The 22,196-nt window shown below is 40.3% G+C and overlaps 1 protein-coding gene across 5 annotated transcripts in view; it reads right to left on the bottom strand.

Annotated features, from left to right (window-relative positions):
* Positions 1-22,196, bottom strand: part of LOC142411735 (high affinity cAMP-specific and IBMX-insensitive 3',5'-cyclic phosphodiesterase 8A-like) — a 142,931-nt gene that overhangs the window by 6,569 nt on the left and 114,166 nt on the right. For 2 of the 5 annotated variants that reach the window (XM_075506138.1, XM_075506142.1), the window contains exons 15-26: positions 20,845-20,893; positions 20,450-20,585; positions 17,565-17,763; positions 14,509-14,726; positions 13,511-13,643; positions 9,502-9,666; positions 8,446-8,575; positions 7,563-7,682; positions 5,747-7,480; positions 5,028-5,179; positions 1,833-1,876; positions 1,470-1,638 (exon numbers count right to left, since the gene is read on the bottom strand). In XM_075506138.1, coding sequence (XP_075362253.1) covers positions 7,576-7,682; positions 8,446-8,575; positions 9,502-9,666; positions 13,511-13,643; positions 14,509-14,726; positions 17,565-17,763; positions 20,450-20,585; positions 20,845-20,893 — 1,137 coding nt within the window. In that variant the 3' untranslated portion in view covers positions 1,470-1,638; positions 1,833-1,876; positions 5,028-5,179; positions 5,747-7,480; positions 7,563-7,575. Of the gene's footprint in view, positions 1-1,469; positions 1,639-1,832; positions 1,877-5,027; positions 5,180-5,335; positions 7,501-7,562; positions 7,683-8,445; positions 8,576-9,501; positions 9,667-13,510; positions 13,644-14,508; positions 14,727-17,564; positions 17,764-20,449; positions 20,586-20,844; positions 20,894-22,196 lie in introns of all 5 variants that reach the window. The other 3 variants (XM_075506140.1, XM_075506139.1, XM_075506141.1) reach the window with 3 other exon arrangements.

Below are 22,196 nucleotides of genomic sequence, written 5' to 3'. Positions count from 1 at the left end.
TCTGCAGTGATGATTTATTAAGCCCAAAATTTCTGAGCATGCCCAAGGAGATCACTTGTATTGACATACAGAAAAAGAAACATAAGAAGCAGTCCGACTTCCTCACAGCCTGTCAGACGTAAAAGAAAACCTTTGTTCCTGGTGCAGAATTTCAAATTCATCATCATCATCGTTACAACCTGTTCTCTTGCTTTGCATTTTTCTGTGCATTAACCCTAGAGTTAATATCTGGCTCTTAAAAGAGTTAAATAAGCTGAACGGTCAAAGGATAGACAGACAAAAATACAAATACATATACAAAGATCTGTTTAAATTAGGAATTGGTATTACTTTTTTCTTTTGCTGCATATGGAAAAGCAACCATCGGCTTTTAGGCTGTGTGGTGCCCTCTTGGTCCCTCGGTGGCTTTCTGCATATTGCTAGTGTATCTTGGCTGACACTGGGTCAGCTCAGTTGTGAAGCTATGAAGAGCAGGCCTGTGCGGGGCGGCTCTCTGTGCTTACAGCACTAGTATCAAACTGAAGAAAATCTAAGCTCAGGGAGCAGCTGATCAGAAGAGGTGGGAATAGGTCTGAACTTTGCTCAGCCACGGCACCATGGCATTTCAGGTACAGGCTATAATAATGTGACCACGTATTTGAAACTAGTCTCAGGGCAGGCTTCCTTCAGAAAGCCAAAATGATCTAAGAGGTGGATCCGTGGGTAAAAAATAACACCTAAGAGGCAGATGATGAACTGAACTAAGCCAATGAAAGTGAAGTGTAACTTCACCAAAATCAGTGCATTGGGAAGGTTTTTTACTTGAAAGTCCTGAGGTGGGGCTACTGGTCAGCAGATGTTTCTCTGTGGGATGCTAAGTGGGGAAAAAAACCCCGAAAGTCCCCTTTTTTCAGACCACCTTCTAGAAACACTATTGACTCTTGTTACAACAAAAGCAACACAAATACCACTTTACTAATACATACTGAGCCAGACTTAAACATGTCACTGATATTTACTTAACAAATATTGTTAGGTATGTACTCTGATGTGGTTCAAAGAACATTTGTTTATTTAAAACAGCTTATTTTAAAACAAGGCTTTTTGTTTTCTTTCTTTTTTTTTGTTCCTGGCATGATAGAGCAGCTAAAACTTTCTGCTTTCTGACCTTGGCTTGTCAGAGATTTGTCATAACAGGGGACATAACAGCATATTTGCACTGAGTCTGCCAGCATGGATTTTCAGGAGCTGGGAGAGGCTGCTCACTTTTAGGGCTTGATTGTATGGTGAGGAGAATTTCATTCTGCTTGCATGATGTCCTGAAAACTGTCTATTCGTGCAATTGGAGTCTTTCTCTCTAACTATCCCCAAAAGCTGTGTCTGATGTTATGCACGCCATTCCCAGCCGAGTCTCAGTGGGGTGGCTGGGCATCTTGCCTGTTTCTTAGCACTTACATTCATGCTATATCATTGCAGTCTTTCTCACTTACGGTAAACAGCATCTGAAATAGCTGGCACCACCCACTGCTGGGGACAGGCGCTGGGACTCCGTGTGCACACGCCGATGGCACTCAGCACTCCAGCGAGTCTCACTGAGGTCAGGACAAAGTGGGGAGGGAGGACGGATTTCTGGCTTCTCAGAAGCTCTGACCAGTATCTCTGTAAAGCGGCAGTGACAAATGGTTATGAAAGCACCTGCTTTCTAAATTTCTCTTCCCACTTTTTTTGAAAGTCAGCATGGTTCAACCCAGAGCCCTCAGCAGCAGCCTGGCAGCCCCCAGGACTAGGCCAGGGTTTGCCACGGGGTGGATGCTGACAAGCCACTGTGCTTCCCTGCAACTTGTTTTACCCACCTGAGAGAGGGCTCTGTGGATCTTCTTGTAAAGCACTTAGGGATCTGTAAAGGAAAAATTTCATTTTCCGTAAAGAAAAATATTACAAGCAAAGTAACATCTTTTTTTTTTTAGGCAAAAAGGGACAGTTCTTGCTGGAGGTGCAAAGCAATATTCCTCACACATTCCACACTGTAAATACCAAGGGAATCTCATCAAACATATTCCATTTTATTTTTAGGCTGAAGACAAAGCCGTACCTCCTCCCAAGGAACTAGGGAGCTGCAGGATCACTAGGATGACGTCATTCTACTTGGTTATAAAACATGCTGCACGCTGAACTTGGCGCTCAGCGTGCTCAGGTTGAGCTAAGAGCTAACGTAATGAACTCTGGGGAAGGATTTACATCAAATACCACTTTGGAATATTAAAGACAGACAGGACCAACTTCTCACTTGAGTAATTACACACTGGCTAAATTCCTCCTTTCATTTCAAAACCAGGCAATCACCTTTTTCACTTCCTCTCTAAAACTGTGTGCATTGCTGTACTATTTCACTACCTCAAGAGAAACATATGGGATTAAAGGATGAAGTAACTTCTGTTAATTACTGGGCTGAACTAAAATTAGTTTTAGCTCTAGCAATGACTCTTGCCACTCGAGGGGGGGAGCAAGCAAACCAAGAAAAGAGAGATTCAAATTTCAACAAGTGTCCACAGCTGCTTGTATGTGCTAACATAACCTCCAAGGCAGAGGTGCCTGTAAACACTCCTGAACTTCAATTTGCATGAGGGAGTACAATACAAAAGACCGTGCATACATACTCACACTGCACGCAGTAGCAATGCAGTGCTTGCAAGCTGTTTTAGTTAACTATGTTTGTATTCTCCTTCTGCCTGTGGATAAGGCTTTCAGACATAATAAGGTATTTTTCCAGGCTCACTTGAACTTGAATCAGAAAAAGAAGGTTTTCTTGTGGTAACAGTTGTTGTAAGCAGCAAGAGTCAGTCTGAAAGGCAGGATTTAGTCCCAGCATTATGGCTGTGTGTTTGAGGGAGATCCACAGCCAGTGGAAGTTAAGGGAAGGACTCCTAGCAAGGAGGGGCTCTGGGTCCTCTGGCCTTTTCTCACTCAGTTGCCTTGCTTGTTAAAGAGGATGCTAACACATAGCTTCGCAGGGTTTGCAAAGCTAAGTTCACTGAGGTTTGTGTGGGAAGTGTGGGAGGAGATTCTTAAAAATGTTAAACAAGGGAAAAAAAGGAAAACATGAGACACTTTGCCCTAGTAACATTCAAAGCAGGCACCGAGAGAAAGCATTCAGTGGAGTTACAACACAGAAGTCCTTTGCCCACAGAGCCATAGCTTCAGCAGAACAAAAAATAGCTGAAGCACCTGGACATCCCCTTTGTTCTGACCAGCAGTACAGGCTGCACCGGGACATGGCAATAATTTAAAAGCTCGTTTTCTGCATCCAAACATCATGTCAGGATGAAATGCAATCCATCCTGCTATCATTTAATGAGCACCCCTGGGACCACTGTACCTTAGAGGCATGATGTCACTCGTCAGCAGAGAGATTATTTGTTTTGAAGCTTGTGAATAGCTCTGAGACTTCATTTCAAAGTGCTCCACAGAGTCATGACTCAAACCCTTCTGGTCTCACAGAAGGGCACAACTGATTACAGTTTCCTTGTGCTGCTTCTGAGCACCCTGTAAGGTATTAGTAGATATTTAATTTTATTATCCTTTCTCCTCTTTTATGTAGGAATGGCTTTGTCATTGCTTCAATTCCTTCATGTTCATGACACATTTTCTGAAGTGTCGTATCAATGATGTCTCTACCGAGACAAGCAGAGACAGCCACAGCAAAAAGCACTGCAACAAAAACCAAGGCATTCATTCAATTTCAGGTGATTTTAATTTATATATAGCCATTGGGAAAATCGTAGCATGAAAGCCATCTTCAGACCTGTGACAAGGTAGTGTGCACAACACCTGTCTGGTTTCTCCTTTTGTAAGAATAAGCAATTATTAGTCAGAATTTTATGCCTATCCCTTGAAGGGACCAAGATACTCATCTATGGCAATTTGCTGAGGAGCCAACATTTTTTTTACCAGATCATAATAGTTCAGGCTCACCTGGAAGCAACTAAAGTGATACCCAGGTTTAGCAGCAGTATTACCTGATTGAAAATACGCAGCATGGAAAGGAGAGCCAATCATTCTGAATGGGTCATTTAATGCTGAATTGCTGAACTTTCTTCAGTTTTAAAACACAAAGCTTTAAGATTAAAACCCTGGAGGTGCATAAAGGACCTCTCCTTCATCATGTCTACATTGGAATTTACTCTTGTATTAGCATTAAAGCAAGAACAAATGAAATGTGCACTGTGTAAAACTGCCAGCCTGTCTGAAATTGGGAATAACTTCAATCATACTATTTCAGTTTATACCAGTGTTCTCCCTTCCATGGTGAAGGACCATCAGTAAAGCCATGGTTTGTGTCCCAAGCAGAGCTCCATCACTGAGTGACGGTTCAAAAAGCATGGGAAGAGATACTACACTGGAAAGGGTTCAGAGCACAGGGCATGTGATGTTGCTGTGTAATCTTGGAGAAGAACGGAAGGGGATCTGGAATGGCTGAAGAATTTGCAATGGGATCCAAAGACATCTGGATCTTGGAGTGATGAATATCACATTAGAGTTATTACTGCTCCACAGCAAGGCCCTTCCTGCTGCGTGGGCAGCAGCCTGGATTTGCCCCCACTGAACCTGCACGGCCTCACACTGCACAGGCGGCTTAGAGGTGTAGCTTGTAGAGAGAACCTCAGTGGGAAGAGCTCTTAGGTGAGGATCAGGCAGGGTGGTTCCAGACTTTAATTATAATCTGCCCCTGGCAACAGCAAAATTTAGATGGACAACAGAATGAAGAGAGCTGCATTCAGTGGCTGCAAATCAGTGTTTTATGTTAACTGAAATTATTGTACACCAATATGGACATAAATCTGGCTGATAAAGAGGGTTGATTAGCACAGCTCTATGCTCCAAGTAATGGCATTAAAGATGCAGTGCGAATTTCAGGGAATTAATCATATTGATCACATCTTTTCAATGCTGATGCATCAGGCATTTTTATAGCAGATTAAATGAACTGCTTTTACCATTCATTAATATAACCCAGAATATTAACTATGCTTATGAAGAAATATTTTTACCCCCTTCCTGCAGACATTCTCTGGGCCCATATGCTGTTACTTTTCCTCTCCTATCCTCATTGCAGCAGATAAATGGAGGAGATATTGACGGTGTGATGCAGCTTCCCTCTAATGGAGCCAGAGTAGCTTTTCCTTGAACTAGGCACAGGAGCCTGCATGCAATAGAAGAGATTAACGCCAGGTGGCAAATTACAGCTGATTACAATAGGTGCACATATAGTGAAACACAATGTAATATTGCCAGGAAAACAACGTATCTGGCAGGCAACTCTCCCTCTCCTTCCATGTTCCCTTTGAAAATAGGATACCTGGTTTTTTCAGCCTTCAATGGAAATGTATCTGCTCCTTCAGTATCAATCGTAGAACCCCTGGAAGATCGACAAGGACCTCTGTCCTGCTATTGTCAGTGAGACAGTGGCATGGTCTGGGTGCTCCTAGGCAGGATCTGAGCTGCACCGGCTTAGGCAATATACACACATTGATGAACTAAAGGAAATTATGAAAGGGAATTCCCTGCCCCAACAGCGTATAACCCGAATTCTATGTAGGAAGGGAGAGCACACAAGCAAGGTAAGGGCAGCACTGGCAGAAAGGTATGATGCAAGCATGAACAGTAATGAGCTACAAATGGTGGTGGCCCGTGAGTCTCATTGGCTTGGAGATGAAGGAGAAACACAGAAATACGTAACACCTGGAGAGGTCACCTGTTCCTTTCTTACCTGCTTTAAGGCTCCTACTGCTGCAGTCCCTGAACTGCTCCATCATCCACCTCTCCCCTGCTTGTGCTTCTTCAGGAATGGTTCAAAATGTCTCTAAAGTCAATTGCCTCTGCACTGAAAATAGTCAGCAATTCTTTCAGTGCTTTTGGGATGCCTTTCTGCCTACCGGGAAGGCTGACAGGATACTCTTCTAGTTCTTCAGTGGAATACAGCGTGGCACTGCTTTTAGCTGTGAAGAGACTTGTCCAAGGGCACACAAGGGTTTGATGAGCTTGCCAAGGGCAGGCTACAGACACACGGGCTTGCCAGCCATATACCACCTTTCATCACCCTTACGCCAGTCCAACCTCCTCAACTCTTCCCTTCCCCAGACAGCAGGTATCTTAGTTATTTAAAAAAAAAAATCATATATCTGTTAGTCTGCAAACTACAAAGTAAATATATGTTTCAAATGAAATGGCTAGGACTTTGACACTTCTTAAAATATACATTTTATTATTTTCTGGTGTTTGCTATGAAGGTTTCATTCAAATTGTGAAGGTACACAGCCTTTACAAACTTGAGTTAAAGGTTTTTGTTGGTGGTTTTATGTTCTGTTTCTTTCATGGCAGAGGAAAATACACAGGCTATAAAATGTTGAAATTCATTAGATGTTTAGTATTACCTCTTCATATATGCTGTGGAATGCTTTGTAGAAATACTATATAAAATAAGGCAGACTTTGACAGGGAATTCAGTCATAAAATTTCATGGGAGAAAACAAAAAGTTCCAACATGTTGTTATTTTTGTAGCCAAGGGAAGATCAGGTGGTCGTCACTGGTTTGTGGGAGAACTACTGCAGTTCTGGTGCTCAGACAGTATACATTTCTTGTTTATTGTACTATTCTCAAGTGAGACCTTTTCAATAAAACTTATTTTAATTAACATAAATCAGACAATATTTAAACATACACATCTATCCTTACAGTGCAATAAAAATGTATCATTGTATAGTATTTTGTATTTGCATTATGAAAATAAAAGGTCTGTACATCAATTAAATGTATATTAATGAGTATGAATCATGTAAATTTGTAATGCATCTAAAGTTGGCTTTGGCTTTTAAGTATTTATAAATTCATAGAAAATATTGAACATCTAACAAAATAAATAAAACATATCATTTTAATCATAGATGCTAACGATCAACCTCAAAAATTCTTGTGTTATTTTTTAATTTGCTACTAAATTTCTTAAAGAGAACTCACTTTCAGTAGTGCTCAGAAGTGAATGATTGCACCTTCTGTGATGTGAAAAAATAGAGTACATCTATTTTTCATAGATCAAAAATTCCTTCAGAGAGTTGCATTTTAAATGTCTGATTGTTCTACATAACTGTCTTAAGTGCTTATAAGAAGCATGTAGCTTTCTCATAAAAGCTGTGAGTCCCTATTAATAGATATTTCTTTTTCACTTGCAGGATTGAGGATTAAGTAAAATCTTCTAGTGAATGTCCTTTTTATGAGGATTCTTCAAGGTCTTCCAGCTTCACATACTGGTATGAAGATACCGCAAAAATATGTTCACTAATAAACCCTCTTCAGTACAAGTACTGCAGCAATCCAGTGTAATTCCACTTGGTAGGCTTATTTCATTGGAGTCCACACATGGTAGTTTGTGGAAGTCAACTGCTGACCTCATGTTCTCTTGAATTTGAAAGTTCCCCAAGCGCATGGGCTAGCCTTACTGTAATACTGAAGAGACCAAAACAAATCTGAAATCACATGAATAAAAGTGAGCTTGAATAAATATGCATCTGGTTAGTAAATTACACACCATGGTCTAATTGCTATTCTGGTGGTGGTCGAAGGCTCCGCAGCTTCCTTTCATCTAGTCCTTTCCAGTATTTAAAGTTATTATCCAGATGCTGCATCAAATTTGGCAGGTCTGCAAATGCTAGGGAAGAAAAGCCAGAGTGTATTTAGTTTGCAGAATTGAAACAGTCACATGATTCTGTCTGCTTAAATATAATTTGAAATGTCTGGGCAACTGTGTTAAGTAGGAAAGCTTAAATCTGTCATACTGATACTTGAAATGGTTTTGGCTGCATAGCTCTCATCACTCATGTATCACTCAGGCCACTGAGAACAGTTCTGTAAGTCTACTTAATACTGGTATTGCAAGTCCCAGCAAAGGGTCCCAGTTTTCCAGGGGGGGCATAGCTAATTATGCTTGTAATTATTCTACTTCATCAAATCTCAGTCACAAGTCATGATCTGGCATTCAGGAGAGTCACATTTCTGACCACTTTTACCATGGAGGCAGCACTTGGAAGGAAACAGCTGCTGCCCCAAGCAGTTTCCAGACTGTAGAAATTTGTCTTAAAGAATAACTGATATTAACATGGACAAAATGACTGTGCCCAAAGTGCTATCAAGGAGAATATGTTCTGTTCTCCATTTACAGAGAAGCAAGTTTAAACAAAGAAAGTTAAACCTTGTCTGAATCTAATATATTAAAGAGAAGCCACGAGAATGGGTTGTAGCAGTATCAATATACTTCTAAGCAATAATGAAGTTATTAAGCTTACTTCAGCTGCAGAAATCTTCCCTTTTCTCCCCCTTTCTTTAGGAGCCATAAGAAAGCAATTTTATACCACAGTAGTTTCAAATGTTCACAAAATAGTTATCGTCAGGAAATATAGCAGAGTTTTGCTTACCATCCCAGGCATCAAACATATCAGTAATGAAGTAATCAATGAATGATATTTGGGATTTGGGGATGCTGCAAGTATTTCTGTCAAAAACTGGCATCACAACAGGTAAACCTTGCCTCTTTTCTTCATCGGTCTGCAAAAAACACTCTCGTGATTATTCATCTAAGACACATTCTGTTAATGGGCTTCTTTTAGCAGCAGATTGTTTGGCACTGGCTAGAGCATGCAACTGCTAAATAAACAGAGGAACCTGAATAAATCCTAAGAAGCAGCAATTTAATCTTAAGCACCTAGCTGTCTAGGTTTCAGCGAAACAGCAGGCGAATAGTGCCTTCCAGTGTTTCCCACAAAGTGATAAGTTTACCTTCTGCATCTACACACAAAGCTGACCCTAAGTAACTTCACACATTACTCATTAAGTTATGACTGCTTCGGAGCTAAAAGATGCTCAACCATTTTCATTTCCAATCTCTGACGGAAGCAATAATCTGTACAACTCAGAGATGACAAAATATCCTTTTTATCCTCTTTTCCCCACCTTGAGGTACCAAGTCCCAGCTGCAGTATTTGGTCTATCATCTGTAATAATGACTCTGCCCTCTCCTTTTCCTCATCTTCCTAAAACCTTTCTTCAGCATAGTGCGCTAAGGTCTTACAGCATTTCTTGGAGTGCGTGCTGTTCCCATGCTAATACTAGGACCTGATGATCCTATTCTTGAGGCATAGCCAGCATGTGGGTACACAGAAGGCACCCTTCCTCTGCCTCTTGTGATTTTGCAGGCAAAACTCAAAAAGCCCAGCTCCAAACTGAACAACTTGAAAGCTTGAATTTTTCAAAAACTGCACTGTAGAAGTTGTCAACTTTCGTCTGTCTGAAGGCATCTAGTCTTGTATTGGCATAAGTAATATCACATCATTTAAAATAAAAAAAGTTGTTATTTTTCACATTATGTAATGCAGCCTTAGATGTTCTGGGACACTGGCAATATATGCACGCTTCTCTTCCCTTTTGAAGAGATGCTCACCTGGAATTTCAGCAGCCCGTTTTATCTGCCTTACCTGTGCAAAGTACTCCTCAGAGATGCGTCCAGCCCACTCTATACACTGTTCTATGGGTCTACATGGATTGGAAATGTCAGCACACTTTATCAACATGCGTTTTATAAGGATACGGTTTTCAGGAGACGTGAGAACAGTTTTGATTGACTCTCCATCACCATTATTCTGTAACATTTAAGAATTAAAAACAATCCATTAGCAAGGTCTCTGTGCACTTACTCAAAAGCTTTGTGCCTTGGGAATGCTTTCAGCAGATCCTACAGGGATCAGTCCTGCTACTGGCTACCATATTTGATGTCAAACCAAATTTATAGGGGGATTATGAATGTTAGCCACAGCTCTGAACTAGCACTGAAGTCCAGTTTCTGGATTCAGTCACTGTCTTTGTGACAGATCTCTTGGGCATCTTTGGGCAAGTCATCTAATCCCTCTATGCCTTGTCTGCCTCCTTAAAAGTGTGGAGAGGATTCATTCATCGCTACACACATACTGATGAGCACGGTGTATGCAGAAAAATGTAAATCCCTGCTGAAATCCAAGGATTAATGGACTTGCACATTAAGAGTGGAATAGCTGGTTTTAAAAAAAATGACTGACCCAAGCTGCACAGTGATCCTCTGCACGCAAACCTCATCAGCGTGAGCATCAATCATTCTGACAGCACTGCTGCTATTAGAAGAGTCAGATCCCACATTGCCTCCCAGGCATGCTCCTCATTCCCTTCCCCTGGACCCATGTTAGCCCATCAGTCTCTGACCTGACTGGGAATTTTGCTTTCTGAGACTTTATCAGTATTAAAGCAATATATTAGAAACATGCTTCTGAACAGCCTCATCTTTCCTCTGCAAGTCTAGGAAAGTTTTCAGCCCACACACAGCTTATATTTGGTTCCCAGGCCACACATATAAGCACATCAATGGTACTCTTCATTTGGAGCCAGTATACAGCTAATATGAGTAAAGGCTCTGATGATCCAGATCAGAAGCTATTTTCCGTGGAGCTCTGATGAAATAAGTTTCCAAAGGACAGAGATTCGGGATTAAAATATCTTAAAAAATTACCTGTAAGTACAACGTTATTACTTGACTCTTTAGGGATGGGTAGGTACAGAAATTTACAACACCATCTACTCAGAATAGAAACTCTTTGAAGCAAGGAATATACTAGACTTCTCTGGCACCTAACAAGGTCTTGGTCTATAGTCAGAGCAGTGAAGAAGTAAAAGTAATGATAATGATAATAATAATAATGTGCCACCAGTTCCTGCAGTATTTTGTACGAAGAGGGAGATACAAAGCAGCAGAAACATTCTGACCTTCTATTAGGACATATTTTTCAGAAGAAAGTTCTTGTGGGGAAGAAAGTTCTTCCTAGAGGAAGAAACTGACAATAATAAAAAAATTATTATTTGGTAGTATGCTGGCTCAGAAACACCAGCTCCACAGTTCTCACCAAAATGAGACTCCCAAACCAATGCTTTTCCCTCATTTTTAGATATGTGGAAGGGAAAATACAGAGGAAACAAAGTGAGGTGCATACATCTCCAAAGGCATGGCAAAATTACATAAGAGAAAGCCAAAATAAAGTGATGGAAGCTCCAGAAACACAAGCATGGAAATTAAGCATGGAAAGTTATTAGAGATCATTCAATTAAGGACAGCAGAGAATATCCTAGTAGGTAAGCCACCAGGAATCAAGAAAGGATGTTCGCCTCTGTGATCTGTTCAAACCAACGGCACAGTTCTACTTGCTGGATGCGGATGTCTTGGGAATAAAATGTGCTAACTGTGCTCAGTCCCAGCATCCTGCTCAGAGTGCAGAGGTGTCTCTGTGTGTCAGATGTTGGCTTCCTGTCATAGGCTTAGGTGACATCATGAAGGGAAATGGGAGGATAAAGGATGCTGGAGCTGGAAAGGATTTTTTTCAGTTTATGAAACAAAAGAAGAAAGGAAACAAACAGAGCAGCTTCTCAGCATGGCTCTTTGAACAAATATGTATAAAAATAATAAATAAAAAAAATAAGTGGAACTGTCCCATTTGGAACACACGGTTGGCAGCTCAGCCTGCAAACACTACACTGACTCACAGCCATGACTGGAAACCAGGCCAGGAAACACATGCTGCCGCTGCAACCAGATATACAACCAGACTTGAAAGAGGATCTGCCAGTGTTGTTCTGCTAGTAACAAGCACAGCAAATGATTTGGTTTACCCACTTACACATTACAGGCCTTTTAATAGGAACCTGCTGAACTGAGAAACTCCCAACCAAAAGAAGGGAAACATTTTGCTTCTTGTTTTCAATAAAAATTATATAGCCTTTGTCTTTCTTCCCATCCTTGGGCAGAATTTGCTGTGAATTGCAAATGCCTTGTGGGGCAGATTATTTCCCTCCAGCCCCTGGGGCTCAAGGGCAGAATTAAACTTTTGTTTGATTTCTGTATGTCAGTGTATTTGTTTTTACTGTCTGACTGTACAGGTCCAAGCCCCGTTCTTCAGCAGCAACAACTATTCAGCTCTCTGTAAGAGGCAAGAAGAGGAGTATTTGTTTTTTACTGTCTGACTGTACAGGTCCAAGCCCCGTTCTTCAGCAGCAACAACTATTCAGCTCTCCGTAAGAGACAAGAAGAGGAGTTTGGCTCTTTGGATGGATGCTGCTGCTCAAAAAAACTGCTGCATCCCAATTCTTGGGGCTGGGAGGGGCTCTGCGCACCAAGCCAGGCCAGTACAGAGGCGTCCAGCAGGACCAGGAGCCCCAGAGAGTTATGCACTCCACAAGGTCAGCCAGTGCAGTGCACTAGACACAGCAGCAGCAGCTCCCTTGTTCTCCTCTATGTCTCTTCCCCTCCTACACTGAATGCTGCTATGCTCACCCAGAGAGGCTGTCCAACTGAAGACTTAACAGCCCTTCTCCTACTTTAGTCAGTAAAACCAGTATCCTACTGGGACTTTGGCTTCACATTCACCTATTTCTCATTAGCATTGCTGGGTGCCAAGAACAAAGCTAATTCTAGCATATAGTGCTGTGGACAAAGGTATTCTCCTCCAGTTAAGCTCCAGTCTGCTTCTGATGGGTGAAGGAACAAGACCTGTTCCTCTCCCACCTTCAGATAATAAAAAGACTACCCTCCCCCATTACACACAACAGTCATAAATGTGGCTTTCTAAAAAACATGGTAAGAAAACACAGAAAACCATTACAGCTCCTACAGGACGTTGCCACCAATGCAAACTTTTATTATAACCATTTCTGAAAATCTTCTCTTTGCAAAAAAACATTCCAACAAAATTATACACTGCTCTTACTGGCAACAAAACTGCTCGTTGAAGCTGTTATTGAAACTGGTGTGGTTTTTCAGAATGAGTTCTTAACAGGCAATTTCACTGTGTCCGTGGGGTTCCAGATGGCTATTGATTATGTCTATATGATACGTAATACCACCATCATCTATTTTAAAGATTAAAAAAGAAAGTAGACAGAAAACCCATGAATGCTGCCAGGCAGCGCTGAAGGTTGAGGGCCCTCATTTCCAGAGAACGCGCCATATGGCAGTCAATATACCTGCCCTTGTGCTGCACCACCAGTGGGTCCCGTTGTGAGTGAGGGAGTAATTCAGCTTCTGTTCTGAGGCAAATCTTGGCTCCTTTGCAGAAATGGCCAACAACAATGCCAAGTCTTGCCACTAGCACTGTCTGCATGGGAGTGACTGGGTTCATCAAAATGGCATTTTTAACAGGAAAATATACAGCCCAAGGTTCTGGTCCCGAGTACCACATCATAGCACTGAAATATTAATAGGATCCAAGTGAGTCCCACTCACCCTCAAAATGTGTGACAACCATGTTAAGCAGAAGGGCATTCAAACCCAGAGGTGAAATACACATTTCTAGTCTCTCTTTCTCCACATTTCTGATGAACTTTCTCAGAATACCATGTGGGGATTTCCTACTGCCAAGGGTTCCTAGTCCCTGCCCAGTCATTTTAAGGAGGACTTGCAGTGTCACTTACCCCATTTTCTTCTAGCGCTGCCAAGGGTTTATTAATGCTGTTGACAAACTTGTTGACATGCTCAAAGTGCTTTGTCATTTCTGTTGCTAAGACCATGTCAATAATGGCCTGGCGAAGGGTTCGATACTCATTCCTGTTCAAAGAAGGAAATAATTAAGAATGCTGTCTGGTTCACAGAGGGCTGCTTGCTAAAACAAGTCTAACAAAAATGCTACAGACCATTTCCATTTAAGAGAGGTGCTGGGGGAAGAAAGAACAGTAATAAAGGCTTGGGCAGCTGCATCTGTGCTGGATGAAGTATGCTTCGGTGTGCAGAGACATATGTGCTAGAGGCATGACTGGATCTCCAGGAGAAACAGTGCAAGAGTTGGGCAGAAGCAGAGGCACCACCTACTCAGGAGGGCTGCCAGGACATGCCACACCGTCATGTTCCTAAGGGTTGTAGCACAGACACTCAGCAGTGGCTCATGCTCCAGCCAAGTTTTCAGCAATACTTTTCTGCTGGATCTTGAGAGGACCAAGGCAATGGTCACATCCTCACCCTAAATGCCTTTCTAGGGCTGGAAGAAGATCAACAGGTCCTTCACTATCCTTCTCATTGCAACAACGCATTTAATTTTTGACTGATGCTCTGTGACTCTTTCTATCCTTGCTCTACCCAGCAAACATCTACCTACTCAGCCATAGCTTGTCCTCTACGTCCAATGATACAAAATGATTCTTCTGGACTTGCTAACATTAGGATTTACACTAAGTTCCTTAGATAGGGTCCGCCTTTTTATCCACAGGAGGAACTGAAACCATGGGATTACTCCTAAGTCTGTGCAGGACAGGGAGAAGCACTCTACTGTTTTAGAAGCAAACTTCTACACGGGCTACAGACTGTTATCCACAAAGCGCTGCCCTCCTCTAGGATGCTTGTTTGCATTACCTTATGTTACACAGAAGAAAGTGAGAGATGTTAGTGGGCTGACAAGGACCCTGGGTTTTAAGCTTACCTCTCCATGTTTTTAAATATATTGCATTTGTCATCCCGGGTGGTGAGCTGGAAAGCCAGGGCAGCATGATGGCTCTCCAGCACTGCGGTGTCATTGTAGAGAATTGCTAGCTCACTGCCAGCATTGCACAGGAAAGAATTTGTTCTTCCTGGGTGATCCACGTCATGGACTGTGGCAGCGATGAGTGCGGCAACCTCATCAATGGGATCCAAAGTTTGCTGAAAATAGAAGGATGCTTAGTTTTCCTGGCAGACTCATTAGAAACCCTACTCTGTCCATAAGATTACGCCAAGTTGCCGAGGAATAAAAGCCAGAACTCTGCAGATCAGTAAGGGTCAGATGTTCTAGACAGAGCAATGGAAAATTCATTATAAGCTTCATTGAACACTGCATGACTTTTTTGGCCATTTTGTGCCTCTTGAATTTTGCCTTAGCCCCACCTTTGACAAAGCACATCAAATTAAACAAATGCAAAGTAATAAATTAGTTTGTGTTTTCTAACAACACAGAAACCACCTTCACTTGGAGTTAGGGTATTTGACTTGGAAAAAGATGAATACTGCTAAAAATTATTCTATTTCCACCAGACCCCTTCATTTCTTTTGGAAACTTAATGTGTCCTAATCACATTCCACTTCCGTGCTGGCTAGGTTTACAATTTGTAAGGAATGTTTCCCATATACCCAGTTCTGTAATAACAGTGTCCTGGGGCTACAGCTAATATGAATTCTGTGAAGAATACTTGATGGTTTACATCCATGGAAAAATTACATTACACACTGTTCTATACTTTCTGATTCTCTTAGCATGCTGCACTCCATGCTTTATGTCTACTTACATCGGTCTTTGCTTTATGTCTAATTATATCTACCCTATAATGAAATACAAAACTATTTGAATTTTAAGGTTTTGTTGTAATACCTTTGTATGTAATGTAATGTATGTAATACATACTTAAGTTGTAATACCGTATTAATAGCATAAAGGAGAAAAAGAACCAAGCGTCTCAGAAATATATTGTATACATTTGGAAACTAGCCTTTATGCTGTGTTTATGCTGGCTTTTTGTGAAGGATCACAGATACAAAATGATTATGTTAAAAATCTTAATAAAATGAGAGAGACACAAGAGCAGAAATGTTCTCAGTTGAATCTGGGAGCAGGGCAGATAATTTCCATTCCGATTAGCTTGAATTTAAGGTCCAAATTCTCTACTGGCTTTGACAGTACCATTCAGAATGGTTAGACTTGATAGGTGAAAAGACAACCCCTACCCTACTTTATGCCTCCTGAAATTAATGCAGTGACTTGACTTTGATGGAGCTAGGGTATTATTTATTGAGGACTGTCAAGAGTGTCTTGTGGAGTACAAGAAAAGGCAAAGAATTATTTCTACTCTAGGTTCATAGTTAGCATTGTCTGAAATACTATCTGCTGTGTGTTAGCTTCTTCCTTCTTTCTTTCAGCTGCTGCTTATGGGATTCTATTTTTGTGGTATGAAGTTAGGAGAGTTTTTTAGAACAGGCTCTCCTCGGAGGGACACACTGACCAGTGCTCATTCTGGCTGAGAAAGACCTGTGCAGATGGGAATTGGCCAGAAACTGGAGAATACTTGACCTATAGGACCACAGCAGCGTACCTGACGCTTATTTCCTGAGTCTGACATAACAAACTTTGCAGGGATTTACAGCACCTTTACCCCAACTTCAGGTCAAGGATTCTAACTTTGTCATCTTAACTCCTGTGGCACAGAAGTGGAAATGATTCTGAGAATACTGCTTCAATTTAGGAGCCAGAAAATTTTCCCAGGCAAGAACTGAGTTCAATTTACTGAAAAAAATCTTCTCAGTGAGAATTTGAGTGGCAGAATCTGGCCTTCTGTATTTAGGTTAAGTTGAACTCTGGACAACGCAAAAGCAGCTGGGCTGTAACTTTGAAAAGATAAAGAGAGAATTTTGAACTTTGATTCTGCTCCTTCTGCTGCTGCAACATTTTTTTCTCTTCCTATGCCTACAGAGGAATGGAAATAACATTCTGGAAAAGGAGGAGGCAGTCATGCTTCTGTGGCATTGAAATGAGTCCAGATCTTGTCTGTTTTTCGTAGATATTCATGGGAAGACCAGCTAAACCTCTGGCAAATCAGGAGCTGAAAATATCCAGTGAAGTTCTATTCCTACTTGGCATATAGTATTTGTAAGTCAGCCTCTGGAGAGCACACTAATGAGCTGCAACTCCAGGTTAAGGGACTTACTGCAGTTTTAATGAGCTGTCAGAAGCTTGTTTACAGTCACAAATGCCTCAGCCAGGTGCCCATCAGTAGCACTATCCTTAGGCAGGCCAATTCAGGGTAGGAATTTCTATCCAAAAATGCAACTCAGAAATATGTACTGCCACTCCACCACATACACATGCAAGGACTGTTTTAATTCCCCTTCTCCAGTCTGCCCTCTGGGCATGTGAGAACAAACGTTGCTCTGATTTATTCTGGTTGTCAGTGGCTCTAATATGCCAGTGGGTGTTATGGTACAAGAAACTTCAACAAGTAATCTTTTTCAATACTCTCCTCCAATGCAGTCTCTTTAAGCCTCAAGGCATCTTGTCCAGTGGATGATACAGCTTTGGAAGCACAAAAACTATTTTATGGCCTGTATTGTCCTGGAAGTCGTCTGCAAAATGATCATCACAAGGCATAAGAGATGGTGATTTATTACATTAAATCTGTATTTGGCATGTACCGTCACAAAAATAATTGTGTCATTAGCTCACCTATCTGAGTAAGTTTAACTATACGAAGTTTTGTTTTAAAAGGAGGTTTTCTTATTCTCCCATCAAGAATAGCTCAATTCCTGTAATATTAGTTATTAGTATCCATCCTTCCACGTATACTGTACGAGATATCCTAGAATTCATGTAAAGCAGGCCAGTTCTTTGACCTCAGTTACCAAACTGGTTGCCACTACGTAGACATTTAGCTCTTGGCATCTTTTTTTGAGAGATCTTCCTTTGATCACACCTGTACTTTCCACCTACACTGCTTCTTATAAATGTGGACTCACCTTTACTCTTTCTTTAGACAAGAAATAAGCAGTGGCATGTAGTACATCTGCTGAATGAGTAGAATTATGGTAGGAGTTGGAGGAATGGTAGTTAGCTTCAATAACTTGTAACCACGACCTCAGAGTTGATTCTGAACAGTTTAGGAATTCACAGATTCCAAAGCGAGCAAATATTTTGAGACCCAGATAAACCAAAGGCCTGTGGAGAAAAATAAACACAAACTTTTAAAACGAATGAGGTTGAAAGAATATTACATAGCATAAATAGTATGAAATCTATACAGCATTTTAAACCAATGACATGTCAGATTAGGTATAAGGACTTGTTACAGATCTGGATTGTAATTCTGTAGAAATGTTCTGCCTACCCATCCCATGCACGCTTTCAGAATCATGCTAGTTTCTGACACTTCCAGGAATATTAAAAAGCCTCTATATCGCTGTTATACATGTAGCAGTATTTTGTAGCAAAATACATGTAGCAGTATTTTGGGGCTTGGGGAGTCTATGTTGGGTAAATGTAGACTGCAGTCAAAATGAGATAAGTTAGCAAGTATTAAACTCTGCTCATGAGAGGAAGGAGGTAATCTTGCTGCTGCCACAGATTCCTAAACTAGCTTGTTTACAGTTAGATTAAGTATATCTATACCATACAATGCTGCAATCACTATTCTTTCTGCATTGCAGATCTGCTCCATTTCTTTTACACCCACCCTTGCCGCTTTCCATTGCTCATTGACTTTGCATGCAATAGAGGATGAGAGATGGAGGTATTCTGGAAGCAAATGACCGGGCCAGAGTATGCCATTTCTAGAAGACTATAAGGGCCAGATGAACCTTCAGGCTAACCGAGTCGGAGACCTGTCTCCAAAAATAGCCAACATCACTGTATTCCAGTATTCTTGCTTCTCCCAGGCCAAACTGCACAATTTAAACCCAGATGACTGGCAGGTGAATGAAGATCACAACAGCAGTACAGAATATTTTTAATCTGAAAGCTGTGAAAGTGCAATATGTTTAACAGAGCAAATAAAAAAAAAAAAGTTTTAGTCCACTAGCCTTTTTTCGAACCCAGTTAATATCGCTGTTTTCTTGTCCAATACATTTTTTGCTTAAGAAGAACAGGTATAGTGGTAAGTATTTTCAAATGGGGGTTCTTAAAAATAGATCTTAAACCCTTATTTTGGCATCTCACTTTGCTGCTTGATTCCAGGTGCATCAAGCACTCTGATTTTTAGCTGCACCTGACAGGTGAGGTGAGGTCATTTAGAGTTGCTGAGGTCATTTAGAGTTGGATGTACATCTTTTGGCAAAAACACTCAACAATACTGTGTCATATACTAGAATCATAATATACTAAAGTTAAATCCCCTTTAATCTCCCCCACGTAGCACTCTCAGACAAAGGTCTCTCCAGGTTTCTGTGTCACTGAACTGTAATGCACTAAAGCTTAGATTTAATGAATTATCTTGGCTTTACTACCATATGTCTGCTTGGACTTGAAGACAATACTAATAACATATTCATATTTGTGATTCATTGAAGATCACTTTAATTCTCTTAATAAATGAGTTGCCTTTATTGACAGGCAACAAAGTACCTCCTTTGTCCCTCTGTGGTCTCTCCAAATCAATAAGAACAGAGAAACCTATCTGGTGATCTCATGCATGTTGGCTGGGAAAATTAATTCTTAAGTTACTGCAATGTGCATATTAAATGTTGTAAATCACACAGACTGACTATGTTTTGACTTTTTTTTTTAATTACTGTATCTATAGCACTTCATTAGAAATGGAAATGTAGCAAAGCAAAAAAACCCCTAAAGTAACTGGATGCAAATTTTGTTACTTACAATACAATCACTTTAAAGAAGAATAAAAAACTGATTTTTTCCCACTTTTTTTGGCTCATAAAACCATGGTCTAAAAATGAAGTGCATATATGTTAACTAAATGCCTGATACCTTTCTTAGACATTGTTTTTGAATACCTGTTAAAGCTCTTATGGATCTTGGATTTTGACAAGGGTTTAAGATAGTCAATTCATTGCAGGATCTAGCCTCCAAATTAGCATCTCATAGAAGTTTTAAGCTAAGACAAAGCACGATACATGAAACTAGACCCAAAGGAGAACTTTTGATAGGCATCAGGAAGTAAAAAAAGGATTTAAACAGAAAGATCAATTTACAGTCTTAGCGGGAGCATTTGCTACTAACGAAGCACAGTCTATCAAAACTGCTGAGCTGCTTTTGAAAACTTCTGTGATGGAAATTGGTATGCCCTACTTTTTATCAGTAAATATTCTTCAGTTAAGATTAATCTTATACATAAAATGCAGCCTGCCAAGACTTTAGAATAAAGACCTTCCTCTAATCCCAGAGAAAGGCAATGGGAATTCTGCTGAAAAGCTGTATTTGAACTGTTTAGGAATAAAAATTACCCAATTACATGGAGAGAAAATAAAACATGATCTGTATCAACTGATCAAATTAAGACCAGCATGTTGACTCTGTGTGTAGTTGGTCATAATTTGAATTGAATCCCCACAAGACAACAATTTGATTTGTGGAACTTTTCTATTATTGAGATCAGAAAGGGAAGGCTTTTAAAATGATGTTGTTTTGTTATTATACCATATCAAAGATATATAATCTTCACTTATATCCACTGGGAATCTGCAGGAAATAGTGTATGATGAAACAGAAGATATTTAGTGGGTTCATACACAACTAGAAATGACAATGAGAAAATTTCTAACATTTTACTTTGAATATGAAAGTAATTCCATTTTAAAAGCACAGATAGAGAAATTAAAGAGCTGATTACAGGATGACATTTAAATCAGTTTTCAGCAACTTCAATTTATGAGCTCTTGAGTTCACTGACCTTTTATGAGTGGCAGCCTCAAGTTCAAAGATATCAAAATCCCAGTGTTCTTCATTTTCCATTGCCTGTGTTATCCGTGGGGGTATGTCATTGAGGGAGATTGGAGAGATCAAACTGCCAGCAACTTGATGAGTTTCTGTTGAGGAATATATTTGCAGATCACTATTAATAACCCTGAGATACTTTTACTTAATGTACATGTTTTCTTTTCTCTAGTAAGGCCTGGCAACTCTCATTTCTATAAAGCTCAGTAACGCTGCAGAACAATGCTTATAAATAAAACTAAAACAAAATCAAACAATGCTTATAAAAAAGAACATCTGATCACATTTCCCCTGTTTCTTAAATTTCTTAACATGTTTTAATATCTCAGTGAGCACCAAATCAAAACTTACGTTTTGCTGACAATAGGTATTCATTCCCTGATAATCTTCGTAAACCGTCCTATTCAATAAAAGTTGAGAGTTAAATGCAGGGTATTGTACAAAAGGTCTATAAGATGATGACACCAAATAGTAGCACAATGACTTTAGAGAAGCCTGACTGCAACCTGTCACAGTCATCAAAGCTGCCTCTCCCTTATTTGTGTGTACTGTTAAGATTTGCCTGTTTTACATATAGTTCATAATGGATGAGAAACTGCAAGATATGGGATACAATATGAACTCAGATAGGTAAAAACTCAAAATTTCTCAGGTGCAGATGGAGGTCTGGAATTACAGCCTCACATCCACCTTTGTCTGGACAACACACACAGAGGTTCTGGATGTGTGCCAGAAACCAGACATGGTATGTCCACATACTTCCCATCAAAAAGCAAAGGTGGGTGGTGGGAGGGAATGGATGGAGACATGCTTCTGCTCTCCTCCCCTTGGTATTGGTAGATCAGGTCACCTCAGCAGTGTAAGAATCTTGTGATTTGTTGCTGGGATTGCAGAGCAACAAATTACTCTGAGGCTTCCCTTCCATCGAAAAAGAATGTATGCTTGTTTATTCTGCAATTCAGTGCCTCCTAGGCTTAATTCTGGCATGACGCCTAGATGTGCAAACTGAGACGAAGGATTAAAACTAACAGAATGATATATTTAATGTTTACTTTTCAGCTCATAATTCTAAATGCTGTGGCCCAAATCCTGCTTGCTCTTTTGATGTATACAGCTGTTAGTTACTGCACATTAATGTTTATCCCATGATGTAAAAAACCAGTTATTTTAAAAAAAAAAATCTTTCTGAATGCACCTTACTAACAATGTTATGTACCCAAAGTACGGCAGAAATAAATGTGGATGCTATATCTGAACATGCAATGTCTGCACTTAAAAGAATTGTTATATCTCGTTTTTATTTTCAGATTTGTAAGTAAAATGGTCTGGAGTTCTGTGATTTAAAAGGAAAGGGATACTACGCCTATAACTGGCTCAGTGACTCTTCAATAGCACTGCTACGACACAAATATTTAGGACACCAGATGCTGTCTATTGTTTAGAATGAAAGATTAGTTTTTTAAGAGTTGAAATAGCAGGTGTAATTGTATCTGGCAAATCCATCTTTGAACTCCAATTGCCCTTCCCATCATGAATTCTGCTTGAGAGTTCAAATCCAATAACCTACTACTTGTTCCGCTACTCAGACATAACTTCTGAACATGAAATGGAATAATATGATTCTGTTCTCAACAGACGCTTTGCTGGAAAAATGTTTCTCCCAGATCATTTTAAAACTCATACTATACCATATACCCTCATGC

This window comes from Mycteria americana, chromosome 6 (assembly GCF_035582795.1).
Source record: "Mycteria americana isolate JAX WOST 10 ecotype Jacksonville Zoo and Gardens chromosome 6, USCA_MyAme_1.0, whole genome shotgun sequence".
NCBI classification, from domain to species: domain Eukaryota; kingdom Metazoa; phylum Chordata; class Aves; order Ciconiiformes; family Ciconiidae; genus Mycteria; species Mycteria americana.
The sequence above is the reverse complement of the archived record's forward strand: the minus strand, read 5'-3'. Positions and strand labels throughout refer to the sequence as shown.